Here is a 26,256-nt window from a genome sequence, read left to right on the forward strand (position 1 = left end):
TAAAAATTAATTTAAATTCTTATTTTTTTAAACTTATATTTGAAAACTAATATCTTCCCATAAAAGGGAGTGTTTCTCTAAAACGCATTAAGCAATAAATAGCATTAAGAAAATATATACTATTACATGAGCAATTAGGATATAGTACATAAATTTTTACGTTATTTGTGAAGTGTAAGAGTTTGTGAGTTATTTGATGAATTCTAATTGCTATCTGTTACATTTTTCGGCAAATTTTCATTAAAATTTTGCAAATACATTCAATTGAAGTTATTTAAATTTTTATGATCGCAAAGGTATATAATTGTGATGAATGATTAACTATAATTATGATGAATATTTGACTATAATTATGATGAATGATTACAATTATGATGAATATTTAACTATAACTATGATGAATGTGTAACTATAATTATGATGAATGTGTAACTACAATCATGATGAATGTTTAATTATAATTATGATGACTGTGTAACTATAATTATGATGACTATTTAACTATAATCATGATGAAAGTTTAATTATAATTATGATGAATGTTTAATTATAATTATGATGAATGTGTAACTATAATTATGATGAATGTTTAATTATAATTATGATGAATGTGTAACTATAATTATGTTGACTATTTAACTATAATCATGATGAAAGTTTAATTACAATCATTATGAATGTTTAATTATAATTATGATGAATGTGTAACTATAACTATGATGAATGTTTAACTATAATTATGATGAATGTGTAACTATAATTATGATGACTATTTAACTATAATCATGATGAAAGTTTAATTACAATCATTATGAATGTTTAATTATAATTATGATGAATGTGTAACTATAACTATGATGAATGTGTAACTATAATTATGGTGAATGTGTAACTATAATTATGATGAATGCTTCAAATTCTGAAGAATCATTTAATACATGTGAAAAATATGTAATTCAAACAAAATAAAACTTTTTGTTCATTGACTTCAATTATAAAACCTTCATTAACTGCCAAGAATTTTCATTCATATTAATTAAATCGAGATATGAAAACTTGATATATGTTATTGTTGTTGTTTCTTATGGCACTTACCATGGACAAGCCCGTTGTTACAAAGACAGCGATTTAAGCCGGGGGGGGGGGTCTCTTCTTTTTATAGTAGCGCCAACTAGGGCCAAGAAAAAGACTTTGCTACTCACGCATCACTCATTCGCTTGCACAACCCCTTTTTACAGGAGGGCACATTCACACATCTCACAGATAGAACAAATGACAAACAACCATGCCCAAACCGGGACTGGAACCCAGGATACCCAGATCACGGGGAAGAATCGCTGCCCCCTATGCTAGGACGCCGGCAAACGTGTTATATAATATACATTGATTATTAATTTAATAATTACTTTAATCCTGAATTTATTCCTAGACAGAAGAATTATTATAAGAATTTTTAAATAATTTATTAATAGATTTAATCATTTTTCTATAAGGATTTAATCATTATCTATAAGTATTTGAATATCCTCCAAAACTTTGATTTTCCCTTTTAAGAACCATATTCACACAAAGTATAAATGTATCTACAGAATCAAGTTGCATTTTAGTTACAGTCGTATTTTTAAATCTCCATGTTGGTCATACAAATGCTACTCATTTTAGTATTTTACGAACGGAGGGTTTTCCTTTGAACACTTTCGTTTTCAATTTATTTATCAAATGTAATATCATTATATTTGAGTGTAATACAACCGAAAAACAATGACTTCCATCATAAGTATAGTGTCCCCTGAGCTCATAAATTCCTTTTTATTCTTCTGAGAATAGACTTTTGCATAATTATCTCATCTTTCAAGAGCCTTTTATAAAGACGCATACTTTTATAGTGATGTTTAATTAATTTATTCTATTTTTAACGTAAGATAACTGTTATCTATGTTGATTCCTTCATGTCTTAAGGGCCGTGGTGGCCTGGTAGTAAGGTCTCGGCTTCGGGTTCGAGACCCCATTCCACCAAAGAACCGCCGTGTAAGGGGGTCTGTTGCACGCTAAATCCGCCAGGGCCAAACATCCTCCCGTTGGTGTGGTGTGGTGTGGAGAGGGGGGTGCCAGCTCAGGTGTCGTCCTTGTCATCTGACAGAGGTTCAAAATGACAAGGTCCGTCCCAAAATAGCCCTAGTGTTGCTTTACAACGGGACGTTAATATAACTAAACAAACAAATCCTTCATGTGTTAAGAATATATTGCGATAATATATGTTTTCCGGAGTTTATAAGTTTCATAGCAGCGAATATCTGCGAATGCATTATGAAATATCGAAATAAAATACCATTATGTCATGTATAGATTTAAGGGCCACTGAGACCTTGAGAAATTATTATATTTTCATTATTTATTTGTGAATGAAATTTTTAAAATGAGGGTCAAATAATACTGGTGGTTGATATAAGAAGATTATGAAATGTCTGACGTACATTTAAAGGAACATGGGAACAAATAATTAGATTTAAGCATGTGGGGAAAGGACACATTGAGGATTTACAAGAGACTGTCTTAAATCTTCTGTGCAGCTTCAAATAAAGATAATATTTTGATCATTAATATGCAAATGATCAGTGCTTTTTACGTTTATACTCGTAGATAGTGGATCTTGGATCAAAATTCAGCACCTATTGTTACGGTAGTATACTGAGTTTATATATATTTGTATATTGAATGTAGGAAGACCATTTATGCAATGCTTGTGTATCATAACGCTTCTGTTGACTCAATTTCGAAAAAATTTCTGCATATCTTTTTGGCATCACACCTCTCTATTCTCTGGAACAAAAATAGTTAGAACTTTTATATCTATATAAGTATATGTGGGTGTGTATACCGCTTTGACAATGAGGAATACATTATAGAGACAGTGAAAATCCTTTAATTCCTATACAACTGATAATAGAAAAATAAATTTATATTAAACAAATTGTCATCTCACCATAACAAACAACTTTTACTCTTAAAGTTTTGCGGTTGTTGCAACTGCATAGAAATAAATTGAATTTCAGTCCTTAACTTTAACTGCTTTTTAATCTATATTAATGATCCTCGTTAGTTAAGTTATCGTCTGTTATTTTCTTTTTGTTCCATTCTTTTCACTCTCATGCCTCAATGAATTAGAGGAGGATGGTATAGAAGAGAACAAAATTACTTTTTCGTTGTATCTCTGGCAGAAAGGAACTTGCGTTTGGTTTCTGGATTGAAAATAGGAATTTATTATATCAGACTTAATTTATATATGTATCAAATGATATCTTGTAGAAAAGACAATATCCTATGCCAAAAGACAATTTTTTGTCTATTTTCCAAAATGGTTATCAGTTTATCTTAAAAGATGCCTATCTTAATAATATGTCTTTCTATGTCGAAAGGAGCGAATCGTGTATAAAAGATATGTATCTTTTAAAACACGACCTATCTTATATAAAAGGTGCTCTTCTTTGCCAAAAATGTCTATTCTGTATATACCATTTCCAAAAATGTCTATTCTGTATATACCATTTCCAAAAATGTCTATTCTGTATATACCATTTCCAAAAATGTCTATTCTGTATATACCATTTCCAAAAATGTCTATTCTGTATATACCATTTCCAAAAATGTCTATTCTGTATATACCATTTCCAAAAATGTCTATTTTATATATACCATTTCCAAAAATGTCTGTACTACATGAAAGGCGGTTTTCTATATCAAAAGATATCTATCTTACATGAAAGATGATTTTCTATATCAAAAGATATCTATTATTCCCAAAGTATTCTTTTCTGTATTAAAAGAAACTTATATTGTGCCAAAAATGCATTTCTATTTTATAGATGTCAATTTTATTCAAATGATGCCTCCCTGTGCCAAAACATACTTTTCTATGTCCTATATTGTATAAAAGATGCTTTTCTGTGTCAAAATGTGCCTAGTATAGAAGTGCCTTTCTGTGCTAAAATATGAATTCTGTGTAACTGTGTCCAAAGATGCTTGCCTTGGAGGAAAAAAAAAACCTATCTTACAAACCTTTCTGGACCAAAAGGAGCTTATCTTTCACAGTAACGTGTTTCGAATGGCTTTTGGACCATATCAGAAATTGCATTTTACATATTAAGAGTACAAGGCGAACTCTGAATGTGATAAATAAATGCAAACTTCTGTTCATTGTAAGATAATAATGATGATTCATTTATCCATGCAGCATCTGTGATATGTTTGAAATTATCCAAAACTGGGACATCTAAGGAGTTTAGCAATACTTAAGCCTGGAAATGTATCCTTAGTACATTCGTTCTCTGTCTCTGCGTTTTAAGAATGTCAGTTCCAAACATTTAATTCGTAATAAAATGTGTGCATTTTATTTCTCTTCTCCTATTCCTATACTTTAAAATCCTTTTATATATATAAAAAAAACTGTATTATGTCTTTATGTAAACATTTTATATTTTTATATTCACATTTTTGTTCAAAAAAAAAAGTGCATTGATTTATCATTCCGAAGACTGTTTGCGTTCTGTCTGTGTCTCTTTTTCTTTATTTTCAAATAATTTATATCAACTAGTTTTAAGTATTTGATTACAAGAGTGCAACATCCAAGAGTGTAAAATAAAAGTAAACTGCAACATAAAATAAAAAATAAAATAAAGGAATATTTCTGATTTAAAAAATTGGTGAAGTTGACCAGTTTGTAACTATTACACGTTTTTTTATTTAAAGGAACATGGTGATTATTCGGAATTTTTCCTATTTTAATTATTTCTAAGAAAATTTTAAGAACATTGTAACTTTTTTATACGAACAATATACTTTTTAATAAAAATTAAATATAAATATTTCTTTAAAGCTTTTTTTAATTTTTAAGTTTTTATACTTTGCATCTTATTTTTGTTTCAAATATATTGTTGTTGTAAGATTTTATTGCACCTGATCATGCATTTATTTTTATATATAGCCAATATTTCTTTAATTATATGCCTTTCAAATTAAGTATAACGTAAAGTGAAAAAATATATATTAATTATTTTTTTTTCGAAACTCAAAGCCAATTTCATGTGTTGTTTTCACACCTTTTTGAGATTATATATATGCTAGCATTTTAAAAATTCTAAATTCCTTAACATTTTTAAACATGAAACCAAAAAATAAATAAATAAAAGATTGAACAGTGAGAAAGGGTGATTGAATTTTTTTTTTCAGCAATAACAAAAACAAATTTTTTGATCATTTTGATACTTTGGCGCAGCAGTAAAAAGGTGAAAGCAACGGGATAAGCAAAAATTAAAATTCGAAATTTTGGGCAATTTTTTAATGTTGTGCATCTTTAAATACTCCCGCCTCTTTTAGTGAATTTACAAAAATCGAACACTTAGATTATGAAAAATCTCTGCTTTATACAATCCAAATACCATCTTTATAGTCGCTGACTATAACTTTCATTTTCTCATTCACAGATGCCAGGAGGAAAAGTACGACGACGACCTGCCCCCCACCAGTGTAATCATCTGCTTCCACAATGAGGCGTGGAGTGTGCTCCTGAGGACAGTCCACAGCGTCCTCGATCGATCCCCTCCCCACCTCATCGAAGAGGTCATCCTCGTCGACGACTTCTCGGATCTGCGTAAGTACCTTCGTTTTCTTCATTGGTGCTTCCAGGGATAGTGAAAGCGATCTGATTGGCCATATATGGAATTTTTTTTTCGATTTGATTGGTACGAAGAAAGCTAATCAAATAAAATGAAATTATTTAAGACGCAATTATATGAAATCCTATAGGGAAAAACATGATAGTCATATACTGTCTCATAATTTTAATAATAAAAACGAAAACTAAATCAGACTAAATAGTTTGTATAGTATTTTGCAATTCCAATTGGAGACTTAATCCTTAAACAGCGATTGTTGCCGTTAAGCATCATGCTCTCTTTTGCTTAAGCACCATGGTTTTCCAGACCAGTGCTTCAAGGGATAATGAAAGCGATCTAGTTGGCCGTATTTATAATTGTTCTCTTTTGCGATTTGATACTGCGAGGAAACGTAATCAACATGAGGTTATGTAAGACAAAATTAAAAGAAATCATATAGGGAAACCTAAAATTGTGATATACTGTGTTATATTTTTAATAGTAAAAAATGAAACCTGAATCAGATTGAATAGTTTTCATAGCACTTTTGGATTCCAATCGGGAATTTGACATTTAAATGCCGAGTATTACCGTTAAACATCATACCCACTTTTGTTATCTAAAATATTTTCAAAATAAGATCAAAATTCTAGTATATGTTTCTTATAAGTACATGCTGAATATGTTATTAAATATATTTATGATATATAAATCTCAGCGCGAGTATTCATTAAAAAAAGATATAAAAATATTTTATAAAAAAATAATATGCACTTTTGATTAATTAGTGCAATTGTGAATACCATATTTTATTCTTCAATGTTCAATTAAAAATTTCTATTTGAAAAGTAATAAAATATGTCCATATTTATCACCGTAAATATTTCGTTTTGCTCATTCAAAGGCCAAACTTTTTGTTTGGCAATGAAGTTTTCTTAGTCATAAACCATATTTAAAACAAAATATGATTTTTTTTAAATACAGTTTTCCCATGATTTATTCAAGAAATGAAAGTAAGAAAAAAAAAAACTATTTTTTTAAAGTAGGGCATTTAACGATTGAAATAAGATTTTCTAAATTTACGATTTGATAACAGAGTAATTGCTCATTTGAATAAGTTCGAATTTTGGCCTTTACGAACTGCATGAAATACCCTATAAAAAGGAGGGTCTTAGTGGGAAAAAAGAACGTTATTACTAATTTTTCTAAGCCATTCGGAAATTTGATTTGTTCTTAATTTTGATCAACTGAAATGTGTCAATTTTTGTGTTTCATTTCTTATATTAAATATATCCTAGAATATGTGGTTATGCTATGAAAGAAAAGAGAGTAAATATCTTTAGAAGGATAAGAAAGTCACTCTGATTAACACGGTAAAGGAATCATGTCTATAAAGCCTTAAAGGTATGATATATTACTAAAAAGCTTAAAGTATAGGACTAACTAAGTGATAGAACTGTCGCAGAAAATTACACTGCAGCTAAAAATTTGGTAAAATAAATTACATTTGGCTGATGTAAAATGTATCTCATTTTGACAATTTTTATGGTAAATATTTAATAAAATTAGCAATGAGCGCAACAGTTGAAATGGAAATAAGAAAATCAGAGACCTGCTTAGGTTTCAAAAAGTAATGGATGTCCGTATATATATATATATATGAATATGCTCCCAATTCTATTAATAGAAACAGTTCCATTTATTCTAGTAGAGATCTTAAATCATTGTTTCAACTGCAGTGGTTAATATTTGCACCAAAATTAGACTTAAGAAAAAAGCCGGTGACCAATAAAAACGCTTCTTTTATAGAGATAAATCAGTCAGAACTTTCATTTTCACATTAAATTAACAGTAAATATGAATATAAATGCAAAGATGCGTAAGAATTATTAAAAAAATTACAAATATCAAAAACAATAATATAAAAAAATTATAAGAATTCTGAAAGAATATTAAAAACATCACGAACAAGAATATTAAAAAAAAAATATTTTTAAAAATTCTGAAGAACACACGGAATTATTTTTAAATCTTTTTTAAACGTTGCAGACGATTTTTGTTTTTGTTTTTCAATCTGGATTTATATCGATATTATAAAAAAAATAATGAAACCTGTCAAATAAAGGACTTTATCTTCTGTCTTGAAAGCAACAGAGTATTTAAGTATACATTTGCTGTTAAAAGATAATTTAAAGCACATAAAAATGATCTATTTATCATGATATTTTAGACATTTTTCAATTGTTGAACACAAGCAATTTTTGTCTACCCAAATTTTTCATAGACATACAAAAAAGGAGAGAAAAGAATAATACTGAAATGAAAAATATTAATAGAGAATTTATAATGGAAAAATTCGTTTCACACATCGGTTTAAAATTTGATGCTTCAAGAAATATTCCATTATTTTTAACGGTTAAAAATATTATTAAAATTAGAAAACTCTTTTCTAAGCATATTTTCCAAGTCATTATGGAATTATTCAGCTCAAAAATTTTAGTTGATTTGAAATTAAATATAATGAAAATGAAAGCCTCTCTTTTTTTTTTACGTATTGGTACAAAAATAACAATATTTAAGCATTTAGTTCTTGAAAATTTTATTAATTACTTATAGATAGTGTTTTTATTTTATTGAAACTGGAGATGTTTTTATTTTTTTTAATTTCGTATTAATAATTAAAAAGCATAAAATGTATTATAAGAGCATTAAATTTTTACAGAACGTTTTCTAGAAGAATATATTTAGTTCTGCTAATTAAAATTTATCGTCTGTGAATTCGGCGCAATTGCTAAATAATTAGATTATACAGAAAATTGAAAAAAAGCAAGGATAAATATTTAAATATTTAATTTAATTTAATCATTACTTATGCGTTAAAAGTGTATAGTAAAAAAGATAATTGTGGAAATATTTTATTTAATATGTTCATTAAATAATCATTTTAATTCTAACTATATTTGATAATTAAAAATATAAATTTTCTACGACTAAATCTATTGATTCGTAGGTATTTTTTTTTTTTTGAATCCTGAACAATTGATATAAATCATAAATATTTTATCAATATTTCACTAACTATAATTTTTTAAGAACAAAAGAATGTCTAGAATTTAGATTTCCTTATTTTTTCAGAAGTACATTTATAAACTGAAACGAAATAAAGTATCATTTAAGTTTTCCAAATTTTTTTTGAAAGTAAAACTAAAAGATGAATTTTAGGATTAATTATATGGATACTTATTTAATATTTCTTTGAGAAATTGCACAAATAACAAAGAATACTCTGTAGTGCACATAAAACGACAACCCTGAACGACTCCGTTCCCGGCACTCACATTTTGACTTTCTCATATATGTGGGACAGTAATGGTAAGAAAATCGATAAATCTCCACGTTTTAAATCTCTCTCAGTTCGAAAAATTAACTTTCGGAAAATGTCCGTCTGTCTGTGACAAAGATAACTCAAAGCTATTTGAGATAGATGGATGAAATTTGGTATAGGGTCTTTACGTCAAATTTGCAGATTTCGGTCAAATTTTGTGTAAAACCTGTTCAGAGGCAGTCCGTCTGTTCAAATATAACAAAATAACTACAAAACGAATAGATCTATATAAATAAGATTCGATACACAGATTTAACAACTATAGTGTTGACATCTGTCAAATTTTGATCCAAATCAATGTACGGGTTGATTGTCTGTATGTCTATACTTTCACAAGTACGTATACGTGGTAACTCTAAGGACACAATGATTTAGATATATAAAATTTGGACAGTGATTTTGAATTGTAGTTCTGAATTTTGGTTCAGTCTGCTGAAAAAACGCGTCTGGAAAAAAAAATACGGTTTTCGGTTACTATTAACATCTTGTCAGGGATTAATCGCAAATAATTCGCCAAGTATGATACGAAAAATTCATTAAAAATGCCAAATTCGCACCAAAAGTTCATATTTCGAGACAATTATACGCCAGTGCTATGCAAGACGTTGTATGGCATAACAAGTTTAACATAGAGTATGCGAGTACGATTGGAGAGACCACGCCTGTTGGTTAAGAAACATATTTCGTTTCAGCAAAAATGATTTTATTATAATTGTTTAAACATTTCTTCTTTATCTTCCCCGTGATCTGGGCGGACCGGGTTCGAATCCCAGTTTGGGCATGGGTGTTCTTCATCTGTGTTATATCTTTGAGGCGTGTGAATGTGTCCCCCTGTAAAAAGAGGTTGTGCAAGCGAATGCGTGTGCGAATGCGAATGAGCTTGAAGTCAGACTTCTGCCCTTTACCCTCAGAAGCTACTGCACCCCCTTTCCGTGGTAACGCCGACACGACGTTATCATTTCTTCTATAAATTAAAGTTCAAACTTTACAGAAACTGGCGGAAAATTTGAGAAATTTATAGTAAAAATATTAGAGCTACGTAAGGCTTCTATAATAGCAGTATTTGTTCTATGGCTATCATAATTTGAAGTTTAAGAATATTTTGTTGAAGAAGCTACTAAATTCCATAAAGTATTTAATAAAATATTTTAGTTCCGCCGAACTAATTTAATAAAATATTTAGTATTAACTCCGCCGAACTAATTAGTAGTCAAAAATAGTTAGCAAAAAAAAAACACAAATTAAAAAATTAAAAAAAAACGTTGTATTTAATGTTGTTGACCATATATTTACAATTTTTAACTACATTTTCCGTATTCCGTTCAATTACTATTTTCCATTTACTATCATAATGAGTTTATAATATGTTTTCCTTGTCATTTCATTTCTCAGTCTATAGATGAAAAGGTTTTCATTGGAATAATTTAATACTTTTTTTCCGTTTTATAAAGAAAAGGAAAAAAAGTATCTTATCCACAAATATCTCATTATGTTAGAAATGTATTTTTAAATACAAAGTTATCATAAAAAGTTTATGCACTTTTGGATTTTTTTTCACATATTTTTATTGTATTATCCACCATTGTTTGGCATTATTGTGTGTAGAAAATCTTCTTTTAAAGCATGGATCACAATAAATGTGAAAATAAGGGCAGAACTATTAGTATTAGTATAAAAAGTAACGTTTCAGAAATGCTAGAAAAAAAGGGGTAAAAATAGTGACAGGAAAAATAAATCTGAGAAAAAAAATCAATTTTTCTGCTGGATTGTTCAGAAAGAAATAAAGTGAATTAAAAACAACTTTTTTTTTCTTTTTCTAATGTAACTTTTCCTTTTTCGCAGTTAAAAAATGAGTTGTAGATCCCTAAAAATAAATTCAGAATTCTAAAACTCATTTCAATAACACTGATGGTAGGCGTTTTTTTTTTAGTGTATTCATAAATATGTTGTTGAAATTAGTTTCATGTAAAAAAAAAAATAATAATTCGTTGAAAAAAAACCTTCGTTTCTTTCTGAAGAAAATAACAGTATATTTATATGATAGCTAGCAAATAAATGGTGTATAAACTTGAAGAAAAAAGACACAAGAAAAATTTACGCTTTTATATTTAATAAATTTTTTGTCAAGTTTTATTGGTTGAAAAGAGCAATAAATTATATGAATTATTCTTAAAACCACAGACGAAGAGAAACATATTCCAAATATCAAAATTTTTATGTTATCAGATGAATTTGAAAATTATTTTTAAGAAAAACATTTTAGGAATTAAAAGAGGGAAATATTTTAAATGCATTAACGATTCACTTTTATATAAAAACGTAATATGTTCCATATTATTTAAAAATATTTAATTAATCATATTTTTGTTGTACAGAAGTGAAATGGTTTTGCATGATATCTACTAAATTTTATAATTAGGCCTCTTTCACGTTTTAATAAGCTTTCCTATATATATAAATCAAAACCGTCATATTTCAAAATAAAAATGGCTGTATATATAAGTATTGGCTCTCTACATGTCAGATCTTTAGACTTAGAGCTTTTTTTTTTTAAGAGAGAGTTTTTTTTCCAAAACTTTTAATTAAGTAATAAAATAAACATTTTAAATATTTTTCACATAATTTCAGAAATTATTGCAGTGCAAAAATGAATTTTATGAAATTTACGTTTTCAGTGATGCAATTTAATTGTAGTTCAAATTACTATCCATTTTTAATAATGTTTAAAAACAATTAATTTTATTTATAATCAATATAGTTTACTGTTTTTTTTTCAACTGAAACAGTTTTCTGGTTGCTATGACTATTTCCTACCATATTTTTCTTCCATTGTTGATGATGTGATTATGAAGACATGGCTTATAATTTCATTAAAAAAAAATAAGTTTCTGCTTAAAGTGTAGTTTTATTATGTTTTTCATATTTTATTGCAATTAAAATTAAGGTTTAAATTCAGCAATTTTCTAATGCAATTATTTTTAAAGTTTGCTACATTTTGCAATAGTGTAAATGAATGTATAAAAATATATTATAATTCTTATTACTTATTGTAATAAATTGATTTTTATATTGAGTCAGAGAAATTTTATCGAATCATCTTCTGAGCTATTGCTTAAGTAATAAAAAGGAGAAAGAAAAAAAACCCATAAAAAAAAGATAAGTAATGAAATAAAAATTATAACAGTAATAATAAATAAAAATGGAAGAATTAAAAAAAGAATAATAAAAAATTAAACAATCACAAATCACTGCTAAAAATTTAAGACGGCTCAGACCAAGGCAGAATTCGCATATGAAAAGAAAAATTAACTGTTTCAGACAGTGGTAGATTTCTTTAAACAGCGAACTAGATTTTTCAGTGAAGAAATTCTTCCGAGAATAATATTCTTAAATATTATTCTCGGGATGAAAGACACATTTCTAATTTTTTTTAGCTTCAAGTGTTAAAGGATCATTAAAGAGTATAAAAAGAAGTTTGGCTTAATCAAATATTCTCTTCCTTAAGTGATTAGTAAGAGGATTCCACAGAAAGAAAATTACAGACTTCTGTTCATCGATATTTGCTACAACGCAACATAAAAATTACAAATGATACGTAAAATTTTAGATCCATAATGAGCACGCACGCACACACACACACACACACACACAATTGGACAGGAATCGACAGGAATATTTTTTAATTGTACCTAGCATTACAGACGGCACTGCATAATTATATATAGCGCCTTGTATTATTTTTTAACTCTTTCTAGGGCCGTGGGAAGTATGCTTCCCACCAAATTTATCAATCTTTGTATGAAATTATGTAGGTTAGCATAAGTTCTGACAATTTTTTTTAGTAAGTCAGAAACTTAGATGCTTTAGTTCTTTATCTCAGACAAAATGATGTGTCTTGATTTGTTACTTAATTATTAATAAATCAAATTAATGAATTAATCCAATTAAATTTATCTAATAAGCTAAATGAATTCCTTTTCTTGTTCTTATTTCAAGCCTAGAAATATTTTAACATAATATGACTAGAAAAAATGGCCCTTTAAAAGGGTTAAGGAAACTTACAAGCAAGCAGAGCATCTCTATTTGGATGTAAAAAGAAAGAACAGAATTCCTTAATTATTTTGCTTAGAGGAGTTTACAAGTGTGTACTTAAGTCTAAGCAATACATCTAATACATTAAATATTTTGAAACTAATTTAAATTAGTACAAAGAATGGATTAGGTTAAACTTGCCTACTGAACAGGGATCATAACAAAACGTGTAAATCCTGTTATCAAACGATAACGGCTTTACTGTGCATGATATCCCGCATTTAAACGCGAAAACAATTTTAGATATCCGTGGTAAAAACTGCCCAAACGCACTCTTCTAAATTCACCCCGCATCTAAACAATTCTCTGCTTTGCAATTTAGGCGGATCGAAGAATTTTCCCTTCGCATTTGCATAAATTGCGAGTGGAACTCTCCTGGGTATTTCTGATGACGTTCATGATATTTCGAATATGTTCCGAGCTGCCCTTGTTTAGTGTGATCCCCAACTTTCGGAATGAGTGCGAGAAGGGGGACCTTTTGGAAATTGAATTCTTTTATTTATTTCGAGCGAGATCGGAAGAGGATTCTCTTTCCGGAAATGGAATTGGGTGCTTTGGTACAAAATTTTCATAAATAGTCTCATACATGAATGTGGGGAACTGTTCAGTTTTGGATTCTTCTATTTTGAACTCTGGGAAGGATTGTAAGAGGGAAAATTTAATGCTAGTCACCATTCAGAAAGGAAAAAAGGTTTTACTGAATAAGGGTCATGGTTGTTATTTCATAAATGGTAGTGTAGATTACTTTTCCTGTTCAAAAAGTGCAATAAGAAAAGAAAATTGATATTTTCTTTCACAAATTTTAAGTTATCATGTGAGAATATTATTTTTTAAAGTCATGTGGTATCAAACTAACAGAAAAAAAATCATGTTCTCACATGACTCGTATTTCGTAGTCACCAACATTTAGAAAAGCGATGATTTTTCACTATCTCAAAATCAATCGAATTTTAAGATTTTTTTTTCTCGAGGCCAGATTTTCTTTCCCTTGAAAAACCAGTTAAAACCGGTTTTTAACAATCACAGCACTATCAGATTACGCATACGTCGATATTTAAAAAGTGGTGTTTTTTTGTCGTTTTTTTCCCCATCTTAAAACGTTCGAGCTCCAGAATTTTCTTTGCCTTCTAAAAAAATTATATAAATTTCTATACCTTTTCTCGTTGTTTCGCGTTCATTCCCATTTTCTCCGTGCTACTTCGGACGATAACTTCTTATGACCCTGCCCTTTATTGGCCAGACAGGAAAATTGGCGATTAATCACCAAATGTCACAACCTTCTTTATATCTAATAATCTTAAGAGAAAAGAATGATACTTCAAAAAGGATAAATCGCCGCTTTTCTGCCCGTGCATTTTTTGGCTTTAAAAATTCCAAACCCAAACAACATCATGTTCTCACATGATAATATATTGTAATCTTCAAAAGAGCTCGACTACGATAATTTCATACATCTCTGCCTTTTATATCTTCTAGAGCCGGAAAAATCCATTTTCAAAATTAAATGTTATGTCTGTCTTTGAACAAAATAAATGAAAGTCGTAACATTAAAGACTATTTAATTGACGATAGTAAGCAATAAAAGATTAGTTTCATTTTTTTTTTTGCAGTCAAGTTATTCATATTTCATTGCTATAAAATTTAAAAGATAATATAAACTCCCCTAAATTTTATTGATAGATTTTGGTAATTATATAATGTAAAAGTTTAACTAAGCAATCAATTAGTTGATAATAATATTCTAAACTTTAAAGAAAATAAATTGTTATAAAAAAAAGACAAATGCATGAAATTTTGATTCATAAAGGAAGAAAATTCGATTTATAGAATTCCATATTTTCAAACATGAAATGCGTCAATTTAATAGATATATATAAAAACATTTACAGTTTTACAAATATGAGTGTTTAATATATGTACGAGCAAAATTTATTTAGAATTATAATAACATAAATTAATACATTACTTTGTCTTTAAGAGAATATAATTTTCTCATTGCATAAAATTCTCTGAATTATAACTATTTAAAAGTATTCATTTATAATTAAATGGGGGGGGGCATAGAACGAAAAGTGAAAAGCTATTTGTTATAAACTACCACTTTCTGTCATAAGGTATGGTTCGTCGAATTAAGGAAAATAAATAAAGCTCCCTTTTTATTTCGTATACAGATGAATATAGATTTTAAATTATTCCTCAGAAATAGGATTTTCTATTTATCCTACAATAATTAGATTCTAGAATAATTAGAAATTCCTGTTTTCTAAGGAATGATGTAAAATTTATATTCATTTGCAAAGGATTATTTAAATTAACTATATCTTACTCTTCTAGAATTTATAAAAACTAACTTTAAATATGACCTGGAAGTCCAACGTACGAATAAGTTTTCTTTCTTATTATGTAGTAAGCTTGTATCTAATTATAATACGCTTGCTATATAAGCTATTTTTGTAGCTTATTATTATTAATTATTATTAAAATTACCTTATTATTGTACTAGCTTACTTATATGATAAACTTGCCTTATTACATTTAACTAAAATATTGCTTTGTTATATTTAATATATGCTCGATGGTAACCTGATAAAAAATGTAATGGAATGCGTAAAACATATGAAGATGACGTTAGTTTGTAAAATGATTTAAGGTAACATATATATAAATTTATGTAAATATTAAAATGATTCTTTTTATAAATGGCTATAAAATTGTGCTTTATTCATTTTATTCTAAACGGCTGCAATTTTTTTTCTTTTTATAGTTGTTTATGAAAAGACTATATTTCAATAATTAAATATTAATATGTGATTTTAAATCATTTCACAGATGAAATATCCTATTGGCATCTTTTATGTATTCCATTACAGTTTTACACTCGTTGCCACCTTGTACCTTTCAGATAAAATATTAAACAAAATTTTAATACGTGAACGCGAACTTATTCACATCACACTCGGGAACACATCTGACTTCCGGTTCGCTGGTTACAGCTTGCAAATGCCATTTACAATTTCATATAGTTACTTCCTGCTCTTAGAGTTGTAAATTAATTTGAATATATGTGTTAAAAATTGTTTTCAGTAGATTCTAAAAATCTCTCGCGTGATAATTCAAGTGAATCGAAACATTTTCATTTCGCATTTGCATAAATTATGGACGGAGTTCCCCTGGGCATTTCTGATGACGTACGATTCCTCCTCATATGCTACAGACTGCTTTTGTTAACAGTAATTCTGAAATACCAAACCCACAGGAGTGACTCTTTTCAATGTTTCATTCGTTTATATCTACAGGAAGATTATTTTGTGGCATAAAATATCGCATGCTTCTTTTGTTACAAATTTCAATAAACGAGTTCGGACACGAATATGAAATGTATCTAATTTCCGATTTTAATACTTTTAAACTCCTTCAATACTAAAATGTCCAAAATTCCCGAAATTTCCATTTTTCTGAATACCTAGACGTGTATTTTTTATTCGAATGACTTATAATTGGCATTCTGACCAAATGTAACGTCACCCGTTTCCACGCACATAGTTAAGTGCCTATGGACCGCCAGATGGGGATCCTCTTCACCAGTAGAGACATTGTGTCTGGTCATTTGTTGTATCCAGATAAAGGGCCACAGATGTTTCGTCATTTCAAAGAAATCCACCATATATTCAAGGGAGAAGTACGTCAAACTACCCAGATATTAAACTTTGTTCCCATTATGAAAGGACTCCTCAAGTATTCGAGAAACGATCCATCACCAGCAACCGCTGTCATTAAGTGTCGAAGTCAGGTCGACTTTAGTCGGTGTTAGCTGTGAATTTAGTATAATTAACATTTGTTCGGGAAGGGTCAGCTACAAGGATGGATCATTAACAGACATACCCACGATCGACTGGGGACCATTGAGGAAGCATTGCTGAACAGCTATTGGGTGGTAAGGAACTCAAATTCACCAAAGAGGAAGTCAAGAGGCGGAGATCTGACGAAAATAAAATGCGGGTTTTGTTTGTTTGGAGAAAAAAGAGAGAAGTTAGGAGAGCAGTGAGAGGCGTGGAAAGAGAAGTTCGGAGAGACGTCGGGGCTCGAAGAAGGTGTTTTTGATTTGGTGAAAAACTCCGCGTAATTTGGGTTTCTGTGTTAGGATTCACCCGATAAAGATCGGTGGATTTCTGGAGCGGCTCTCCTGGAATAGCCGTTTGAGCTAACAGCCTGTTAGCATTTTGTATGGTGTTTATTATCCGAATTGATCGATGAACTATTTCATGATTAACTTTCAACTATTTTGTGAATTTTGTAGATGATATTTACCAAGATGAGAGAAAGTTGTTTGTATACATATATAAAGCTGTGAATAAAATAATTTTTTTTTCACTATTCTCTTATCTGATCGCATTAAGATATTAAAAGTCGAGTCTATTTTCTCGTTCAAATCTCTCTAATAGCTATAGGTCAAGTACAAGCCCCCATGTGAACATCAGTCCTTTAAGAAGACGAGCCAATATTGTAGTTTTTGCGGTTGGTGGGTAATTTGTCTTATCTTTGGAAAATGATCTGCTGCGACTTAATGTTCTGAGATCCCTGGTCTTTAAGAACTGCTGGGATTCAAGGGTTAAATAATTATGAAAGAAATTATTCTTTTTTTCCGAGGAGGGTTAGCTAAAAACTTAAGGTTAAAAACATGAATTTTGAGGGAAAATCGCATTTTTTTTTGAATTTTTTTTTTTTTAAATAGGTACGTTTTTGTCTCCAGTGATTTCTTCAATTTGTCTCTATGTCAATTAAATGCCAAGTAGAATTATTCTTATTTTTATAACCATTTTTATTTTTAAACTTTCATATTGCTGGAAATCGTTTGTTTATACACAGTGCTAGAAAATACGCCAAAGAACTGATGAGATTTTAAGTTTTACTAATTTCATATTGACTGCAATAATATAATTGCTTCTGTAGAATTTCGAACTTTTTTTGAACATCTTATGAAAGTTCACTGAAGATTAAAGAAATTTAATATACTGTAGAATGTCTTTTCTGTCTATTAAAAAAAGAGAAAAATTCTTTTTTAAATCATCATAAAGAATTTATTTCTTCTTTGATACTCCATGAAAAGAAGTTTTTATTTTCTCATAAATGAAGATAAATTACCGTAATCGTCAAAAAATTCGCCCTCCTCCTCTTCTTCTTCGACTTTTGATAAATCTTTACATTTCAGTTCTCCCTCAGTCATAGAAGCATATTTTTTTAATTACATCTGTCCTTCTGTCTATTTGTTCTGAATATGGTTCCTTATAAACCTTAAAAACAGACGAAATTTAGTTCATGAGTTTTACATCAAATTTGTAATTTTCTGTCAAGTTTAGTTTAGTTATATAAACTTCCGGTTTTAAAGAGACATGAAGACTGATATGGGATGGGAATCGTAATTTTGAACTGTGGTCAGATAACGAGGACGGCACCTGAACTCGCACCTTCCATCTCCAAAATTTCCAGAGATTTCTATAAAATGTTGAAAGAAATTCTTTTGCATAAATTTTGTTTATCTCTTTGTACATGTGTAAGTGAAAACAATATTTGCAAAACGAAAAAAAATCTAGATAAATGAAATTTGGGATATAGTTTTAGCAACTAAAACGTTGTTCGTATCGAAATTGCAACTAAATTCACTTATGAACTGGTCTGTCGGTCTTACATTCGCATACTCAGTAATTAATAAATGCAAAAATCAATAAATGAATTTTGGTATGTAATCGTGTGACCTAAATTCTAGTTCTATAATAAATTTTGATTTCAATCTAACGTTAAAAAGACGTCTAAAATGCAAATTCCGTTTTCTTAACTACGAAGAATAAAACACCCATATACGGACTGTGAAAATAAACCCCTAACTTTCATGTCCAGTTTGTATCATTTTTTGTGTGGGGAAGAAAAAGACAGTGACACATTTAATAACCATAATGCGAAAACGCTTCGCAGTTTCTTTCTTGTTCTAAATTTAAAAGTAAAGAGAATGAAAGCCAAAAAGCATTACATCACTGATTTAAACTATATAAGAACTTTCAAAATAGTTTCGGAAACGAAAACAATCATGCATTTTAACCTAGTTTTAGTTATAGGCCTAATTTTAGTAATACAAATTAGTAATTCTACATATCTGTATTTAATATTTTCCTTCCATTTACTAAAAATACGTAACTATAAAGTATTTCATGACAAATTCAAATTACATAAGAAATTTCGAATTTTTTTAACAGAAATGAATCGTGTACTTTAACCCATTTTTAATTATAAGTCTTATTTTAGTAATAGAGAATTATTTATTCAACATTCTTGTATTTAAAATTTTCCTTAGTCCTTTCTGGCTAAAATGTAATTTGTAGTAAATTTAAAAAAACATTCCCTTTCAATTCCTGCTTTTCCCAGTTTTATACCAGTCTTCTTTTAAACTCATGAAAAATATAAACGCGAAAGTAATATTGTATTTAGTCACAATAATTTAGTCAATACCAAAAAATCTAACTTTTCGCAAATGGAACTTCAATATGTCATTATCTTTTTTATTTTGTTATTAATCTTTTAAAGAATATCTTAAGAAACTAAATGGATTAAAACAAACGGAATGTTTTTGCACTTTTAATAAATGAATTTTATCGAGAAATCTTTTGTTTTTTAATAATATCTATGATAAATTACTTTTCATATCAGAATCGAAAAATAATATATTTTTGCCTTAATACATTATTTCCGAACAAATTGTTACTAAATAGCTTAAGGATATTCATATTTTTAATAGCTTATCTAGCCAACATGGCGTTTTCCATTATATTCTTTTCATACATAATTAAAATCGTCATTTACTACAGAATTGAAACAAATAAATTATATGGAATTAATTTTTTTTTCTGCCTTAAGAAGCAATAAGATTTTTGCTTTTCAATGTTTGGACGTAATTATTATTTCTGCAAATAATATGATTTTGAGTAATTTACCTAGAAGTTGTTTTTCTTAAAAATCCTTTCTAAATGTAATTAAGGGTATTTACTGATGAAAAACTGGAGGCACCATTTAATTGCTTAATTATCTCTTAGAACTTTATTTTTTTAATCCCACCTTTTAACAAATCTAACCCCAGTAATTACATTTAACTCAAAAGAAATACCTATATTTTAAAAAGATTTATTTTTTTACGATAATAAGCATAAAACAAATAGAAACAAAACTTAAAATTTGTTTCATAAAAACGAGTCTTAGTAATTCTTAAGTTCATAAAATGCAGTAATTGAAAATTGTTGACTCTTTATTACAAGATGGTCGTTAGTTTCGATTAAGGGAACGCTTTATATGTTTGTAAAAACAAGATCAGTCAACCTACTATAATAAATTTAAAAAGGAAAAAAAATTAAAGAGAATTCTTTTCAAACTTTGCTTGATGTATTTTTAAATAAAAAGCTGTGTAATTAAAATTAAATGGGCTCTTAATTTTCAGCAACGTACCTTTCTTCATTTTTTTTTTCTCTTGTAAGCTTAAATTTATTTGCTCATGCAGTTGTAATTAAAGATCAAAATCATCCATTCTTCATGAATTCTAACCAAAAGATTATTCAGCGTGTATTTTTTTGCTATTGTCAGTTGTAAAATATTTTATTGCACATCTTAAATAATAGGGTTTATTTTTCTTGAGTAAAATAGCAGATAATTCATCAGATGGTTTTTATCATATTTTTCTACTTTAATATTCTCATCATATAACAATATATATATTTTTTTCTTTATAATTAATCAGACATTTATGTTTATATTAATAAGAAAAAGTTAAAATTATATAATTAAAGATCAAAATCATTCATTCTTCATGAATTCTAACCAAAAGATTATTCAGCGTGTATTTTTTTGCTATTGTCAGTAGTAAAATATTTTATTGCACATCTTAAATAATAGGGTTTATTTTTCTTGAGTAAAATAGCAGATAATTCATCAGATAGTTTTTATCGTATTTTCCTACTTTAATATTCTCATCACATAACAATATATATTTTTTTCTTTATAATTAATCAGACATTTATGTTTATATTAATAAGAAAAAGTTAAAATTATATAATTAAAGATCAAAATCATTCATTCTTCATGAATTCTAACCAAAAGATTATTCAGCGTGTATTTTTTTGTTGTCAGCAGTAAAATATTTTATTGCACATCTTAAATAATAGGGTTTATTTTTCTTGAGTAAAATATCAGATAATTCATCAGATAGTTTTTATCGTATTTTCCTACTTTAATATTCTCATCACATAACAAAATATATATTTTTTTCTTTATAATTAATCAGACATTTATGTTTATATTAATAAGAAAAAGTTAAAATTATATAATTAAAGATCAAAATCATTCATTCTTCATGAATTCTAACCAAAAGATTATTCAGCGTGTATTTTTTTGTTGTCAGCATTAAAATATTTTATTGCACATCTTAAATAATAGGGTTTATTTTTCTTGAGTAAAATAGCAGATAATTCATCAGATGGTTTTTATCGTATTTTCCTACTTTAATATTCTCATCATATAACAAAATATATATATTTTTCTTTATAATTAATCAGACATTTATGTTTATATTAATAAGAAAAAGTTAAAATATATAATTAAAGATCAAAATCTTTCATTCTTCGTGAATTTTTAAGAAGGGATTAACAAAGAATGTATCTTTGTCGTTGTTGTTGTTGTCAGAAGTAAAATATTTTACTACATACCCTAAAAAATACCTTTTTACATTCAATCAATGAATCATTTCAATGAACAGAATATTCATCAGACGATTTTGATAATATTTTCTAATTTTATATTTTGTTATGTGATAAGAATATTAATTTTTTCTTTCTAATTAATAAGACATTTATTTTTGTATCTAGACGAAAAACTGAAATTATTTAATTAAAGATCAACATCTTTCATTCTTCGTAAATTCAAACGAAAAGATTATTCGGCATGCAATTTTTGTTGTTGTGGTCAGCGGTAAGATATTTTTATTACATATTTTTAAAAATATTTCTTTCTTTCACCTTCAGTCATAAGCAGAATATTCATCAACTGATTTTGATCATGTTTTTTGCTTTATATTTTGTTATGTGAGGAAAATATTAATATTTTTCTTTTTTTAATTAAAATATTAACGTATGTATCTCTAAGAAAAGATGAAATTATTTAATTAAAAATTAAAATCTCCTTCGTAAATTCTACTGAAAAGATTACTCGGCGTGTATTTTTGCTGTTGTTGTCAGCAGTAAAATATTTTATTACATGCTTTAAAAAATAAAAGCATTCTGTTACATATTTTTAAAAATAATTATTTTTTCTTCAGTCATGAGAAAAATATTTATCAGATGATTTTTATTATATCTTCTTGTTTTATATTTTATTATGCTATGAGAATATTAATTATTTTCTTTATAATTAATAAGATATTTACATTTGTATCTATGCGAAAAAGTTGAAATTTATTTAATTAAAATTTAAAATATCTCATTCTTTGTAAATTATGTTGAAAAGATTACTCAGCGCGTATTATTTTTGTTGTTGTTGTTGTCAGCAGTAAAATATTTTATTACATGCTTTAAAAGATGCTTAGCTTTCAGTCATGAGCAGAATATTCATCAGATAATTTTAATCATATTTTTCTGCTCTACTTTCTATTATGGGATGAATATATTAATTTTTCTTTTTAATTAAAAAACCATTTATGTTTGTAACTATAAAAAAATGTTCAAATTTTTAAATTAAATAATTAAAATCTTTCATTTTTCGTAAATTTTAGCGGAAATATTACTCGTCATGTGTTCTTTTTGTTGCTATTGTCAGCAGTAAAATATTTCATACTTTTAAAAATAATCCCTTTTTTCCTTCATTCACGAGCAGAATATTCGTCAGACGATATTGATCATATTTTCTTGCTTTATATTCTGTTATGTCCTAAGAATATTAATTATTTTCTTTGTAATTAATAAGATATTTATGTTTGTAAAAATAGGAAAAGTTGGAATTATTTTTAGAAGTTTTTCTTTTTTGAGGTGGAGTTTGCAATATATTGTGACCCAAAAATATAGCTACACTTCTAAAAATTCATAAAACAAACTGAAGAAGACAGACTGTTAATTTTACCACATCAGCTTTGATTCAATATAATATCTTATCGCAGGAAACAAATAACACATATTATTTAGTGATATATCAAAATGATATTTCTAAAGAAGATATGGCTATGTTATAAGATTACTTGTAATTTTGGACAATATGTCTGAATTCCCATTCCAAAACGGCATTGTGTGAATGATAAAAACAAATCTCTCCACCCAAGTCATTACAATGGAATTGCTTTTATTACATGTATAAATCCCTTTGCAAGACTAAATAACCAGTTAAAATAAAATAACCAATTACAGTGGTAGATAGTGAATAAAAAATTGCAATAACTTTCATTCGTCACTGTGCAAGGGCAGCTGTCAATCAGTATGAAATATCCAATTACAAAGCAGATAACCAATAATTTATGCGTCACTTTGCAAAAGTAAATATCCAATCAGAATAAAATAACCAATCACAGTAGGTAGATAGCAGATAACCAATCATTTTATTCGTCACTTTGCAAAAGCAGATATCCAACTAGTATAAAATGACCAATCATAATAGGCAGATAGCAGATAACCAATCATTTTATTCGTCACTTTGCAAGAGTAGATATCCAATCAGAATAAAATAACCAATCACAAAAGAGATATAACCAATTACAATTATTGTGAAAGTATAAAGTAAAATGGTACTTTTATTTTGTGTGAATTTAAGTTTTAAGTTAAGTTTTAATTTAAGTTTTTTTTTATCCCGATTACAAACGTCGTTACAATATATCGAAATATAAAGTTTTACTATAAAGTTATAATATAAAGTCAAATTATAAAGTCTTTTAAGCAATATTTTTTGTAAAATCAAGGGAAGACTTTATATTCAGAATAAAACTTTATAAAGATCTTTATAATATATCGAATTAAACGTATGCCAAATTATAAAGTTTTTTTATACAATACTTTCTTTGAACAATCAGAAAAGAAACTTATAAACGTCATTACAATATATCGAAGCAAACACAAGCCACATTATAAATGGTTTTTATACAATAATTTTTTTCTAGAATCAGGAAAAATACTTTGTAATCAGAAAAAAAAAAACAACTTTATAAACGTCATTAAAATATAGAGAAATAAACATATGCCAAATTATAAATGGTTTTTATACAAAAAAAAAAAATTGTAATCTAAAAATGATTTAGTGATAGTCCTGTAATACTAGTATCATTTTTATAAGAAAATTTATTGCTATAAAATATTTATAATTGGTTTTATACAATACGTTTTTGTAATGAGATAAAAAAATAGAGAGATCTCTTTACAATATACAGAAATAAACATAAGACAGATTATAAAGTTTTTTTTTATATATAATAAATTTTTGTAGCCAGAAAAGCAACTTTATAAATCTTTTTACACTATATCGAAAGAGATATATGCCAAATAATAAATGGTTTTTATACAGTATTTTTTTGCAATAAAAAAAGAAACATTTTACGATAGCCATGTAATTTTAAACTTATCTTTATAGCAAGATTTATTGCTCTAAATATCTACGCAAATTATTCAGAGGAAAGTATCTTTTCCGTTCTTTCAACTAAAATCTAACAGATTGTTCTTAAAGCTGAAATTCCTATGAATAAATAGGAACGCTGCTTTCACATTTAATTTCAAGAACACGAAAATATTGCTTTTTAAAAATTATTACTTCCACAACCCCTTTAAAGATAAAGAAATCATTTTAAAAAACATCGCAAGCACATTTTCCCATTGTCCTTAAAAATAGTGACATATATTCTGAGAGTTCTTATTTTTCAACCCAATTCTGGCAATGCAAAGAAGTAAAAACGATTTGAGAAGTGTCATTCAGATACGCCAGAAATTACATTTCCTCGTGGGGAATGCATTCGCGGCCATATTTCACGTCACCGCTGACAGTTTTATGACCCCTTTTACAAGGGGTGACGCGCTCCCTAGGAATGGTAAAGATAATGTTTTATTATTTATACTTTCATATTAAACAGTGGCCACTCTGTGATGCATAAGTTGGCAATTTCTAAAAAGTCACGAGGATTTAAAACTGAAACGCGATGGCTTCAATTATCCTTGTAATGAATTATTTAGCAAAATGATGTAAAAAAATTCTGGCTTATGTAGGTTGTATCACTAAAATTCTTGTGTATTTTTAGAGTCTATTGCGAAAATTAATTCACTAATAATGTAAAGTGCTTTTTCCCAGAAGTTTTAATAAAAACTAAATTCCTTTTTACATGGTCCTATATAAAGTATTGCAATTGTCAAAAAATTGAGAATGTCAGTTGACAGTTGATTGAAGCGTCAAACTTGAGATTTTGACGAATCTTGACATTTTAGACAACCGTGAGCTCGAAAAACTCATTTTTGGAAATATCCGTTGGTGACAAAGGTGTGGTGAAAGCTTATAAGACAGTTAACAGCTACGCTATCCGAGTAATTGCTTTTGTATTGAGGTCATGTTACTGAACTGCGAAACACTAGGTCCCAGGTTCTATTCTCGCTCATACCAATTCGCCACATTGGTGACCTCGGACGATGTTGTGGCGCCATCTACCTGCAACCTGCAAGTCGTCAGACTCATTTGACGCAGCAACAGTATCAGCAACCACTAACCCACACACGCTCGCCATAACGCTTGGCGTTACTCAAATGGGTACAGGCGCATTAGAATAAACAGCAAATACATCACCACTCAACAGCCGTATCATTCGTCTCACCTCCGACTTACTGGAGGGAGAGTGCTGTGATGAAGCTTATAAGCCAGTTAACAGCTACGCTACCCGAGCAATTGCTTTTGTATTGTGGTCATGTTACTGGGCTCCAACCACAAGGTCCCAAGTTCTATCCTCGCTCATACCAATTAGCCACAAAGGTTTGAATATGCGAATGAAATTTTGCAGGAAATGACGGAAGGTATTTACACCAAATTTGTAGATTTTTACCAAATTTTGTGCTAAATCGATACAGAACAAGTCTCTCAGATTTT

At 28.1% G+C, this 26,256-nt stretch overlaps 1 protein-coding gene across 4 annotated transcripts in view; it reads left to right on the plus strand.

Annotated features, from left to right (window-relative positions):
- LOC129956867 (putative polypeptide N-acetylgalactosaminyltransferase 9) overlaps nt 1–26,256 on the plus strand; it is an 881,963-nt gene that overhangs the window by 697,856 nt on the left and 157,851 nt on the right. For all 4 annotated transcript variants that reach the window (XM_056068829.1, XM_056068827.1, XM_056068830.1 and 1 more), the window contains one exon: nt 5,481–5,647. In XM_056068829.1, the coding sequence (XP_055924804.1) occupies nt 5,481–5,647 (167 nt within the window). The remainder of the gene's footprint in view (nt 1–5,480; nt 5,648–26,256) is intronic.

The sequence above is a fragment of the Argiope bruennichi genome, chromosome 11, assembly GCF_947563725.1.
Source record: "Argiope bruennichi chromosome 11, qqArgBrue1.1, whole genome shotgun sequence".
NCBI lineage: Eukaryota > Metazoa > Arthropoda > Arachnida > Araneae > Araneidae > Argiope > Argiope bruennichi.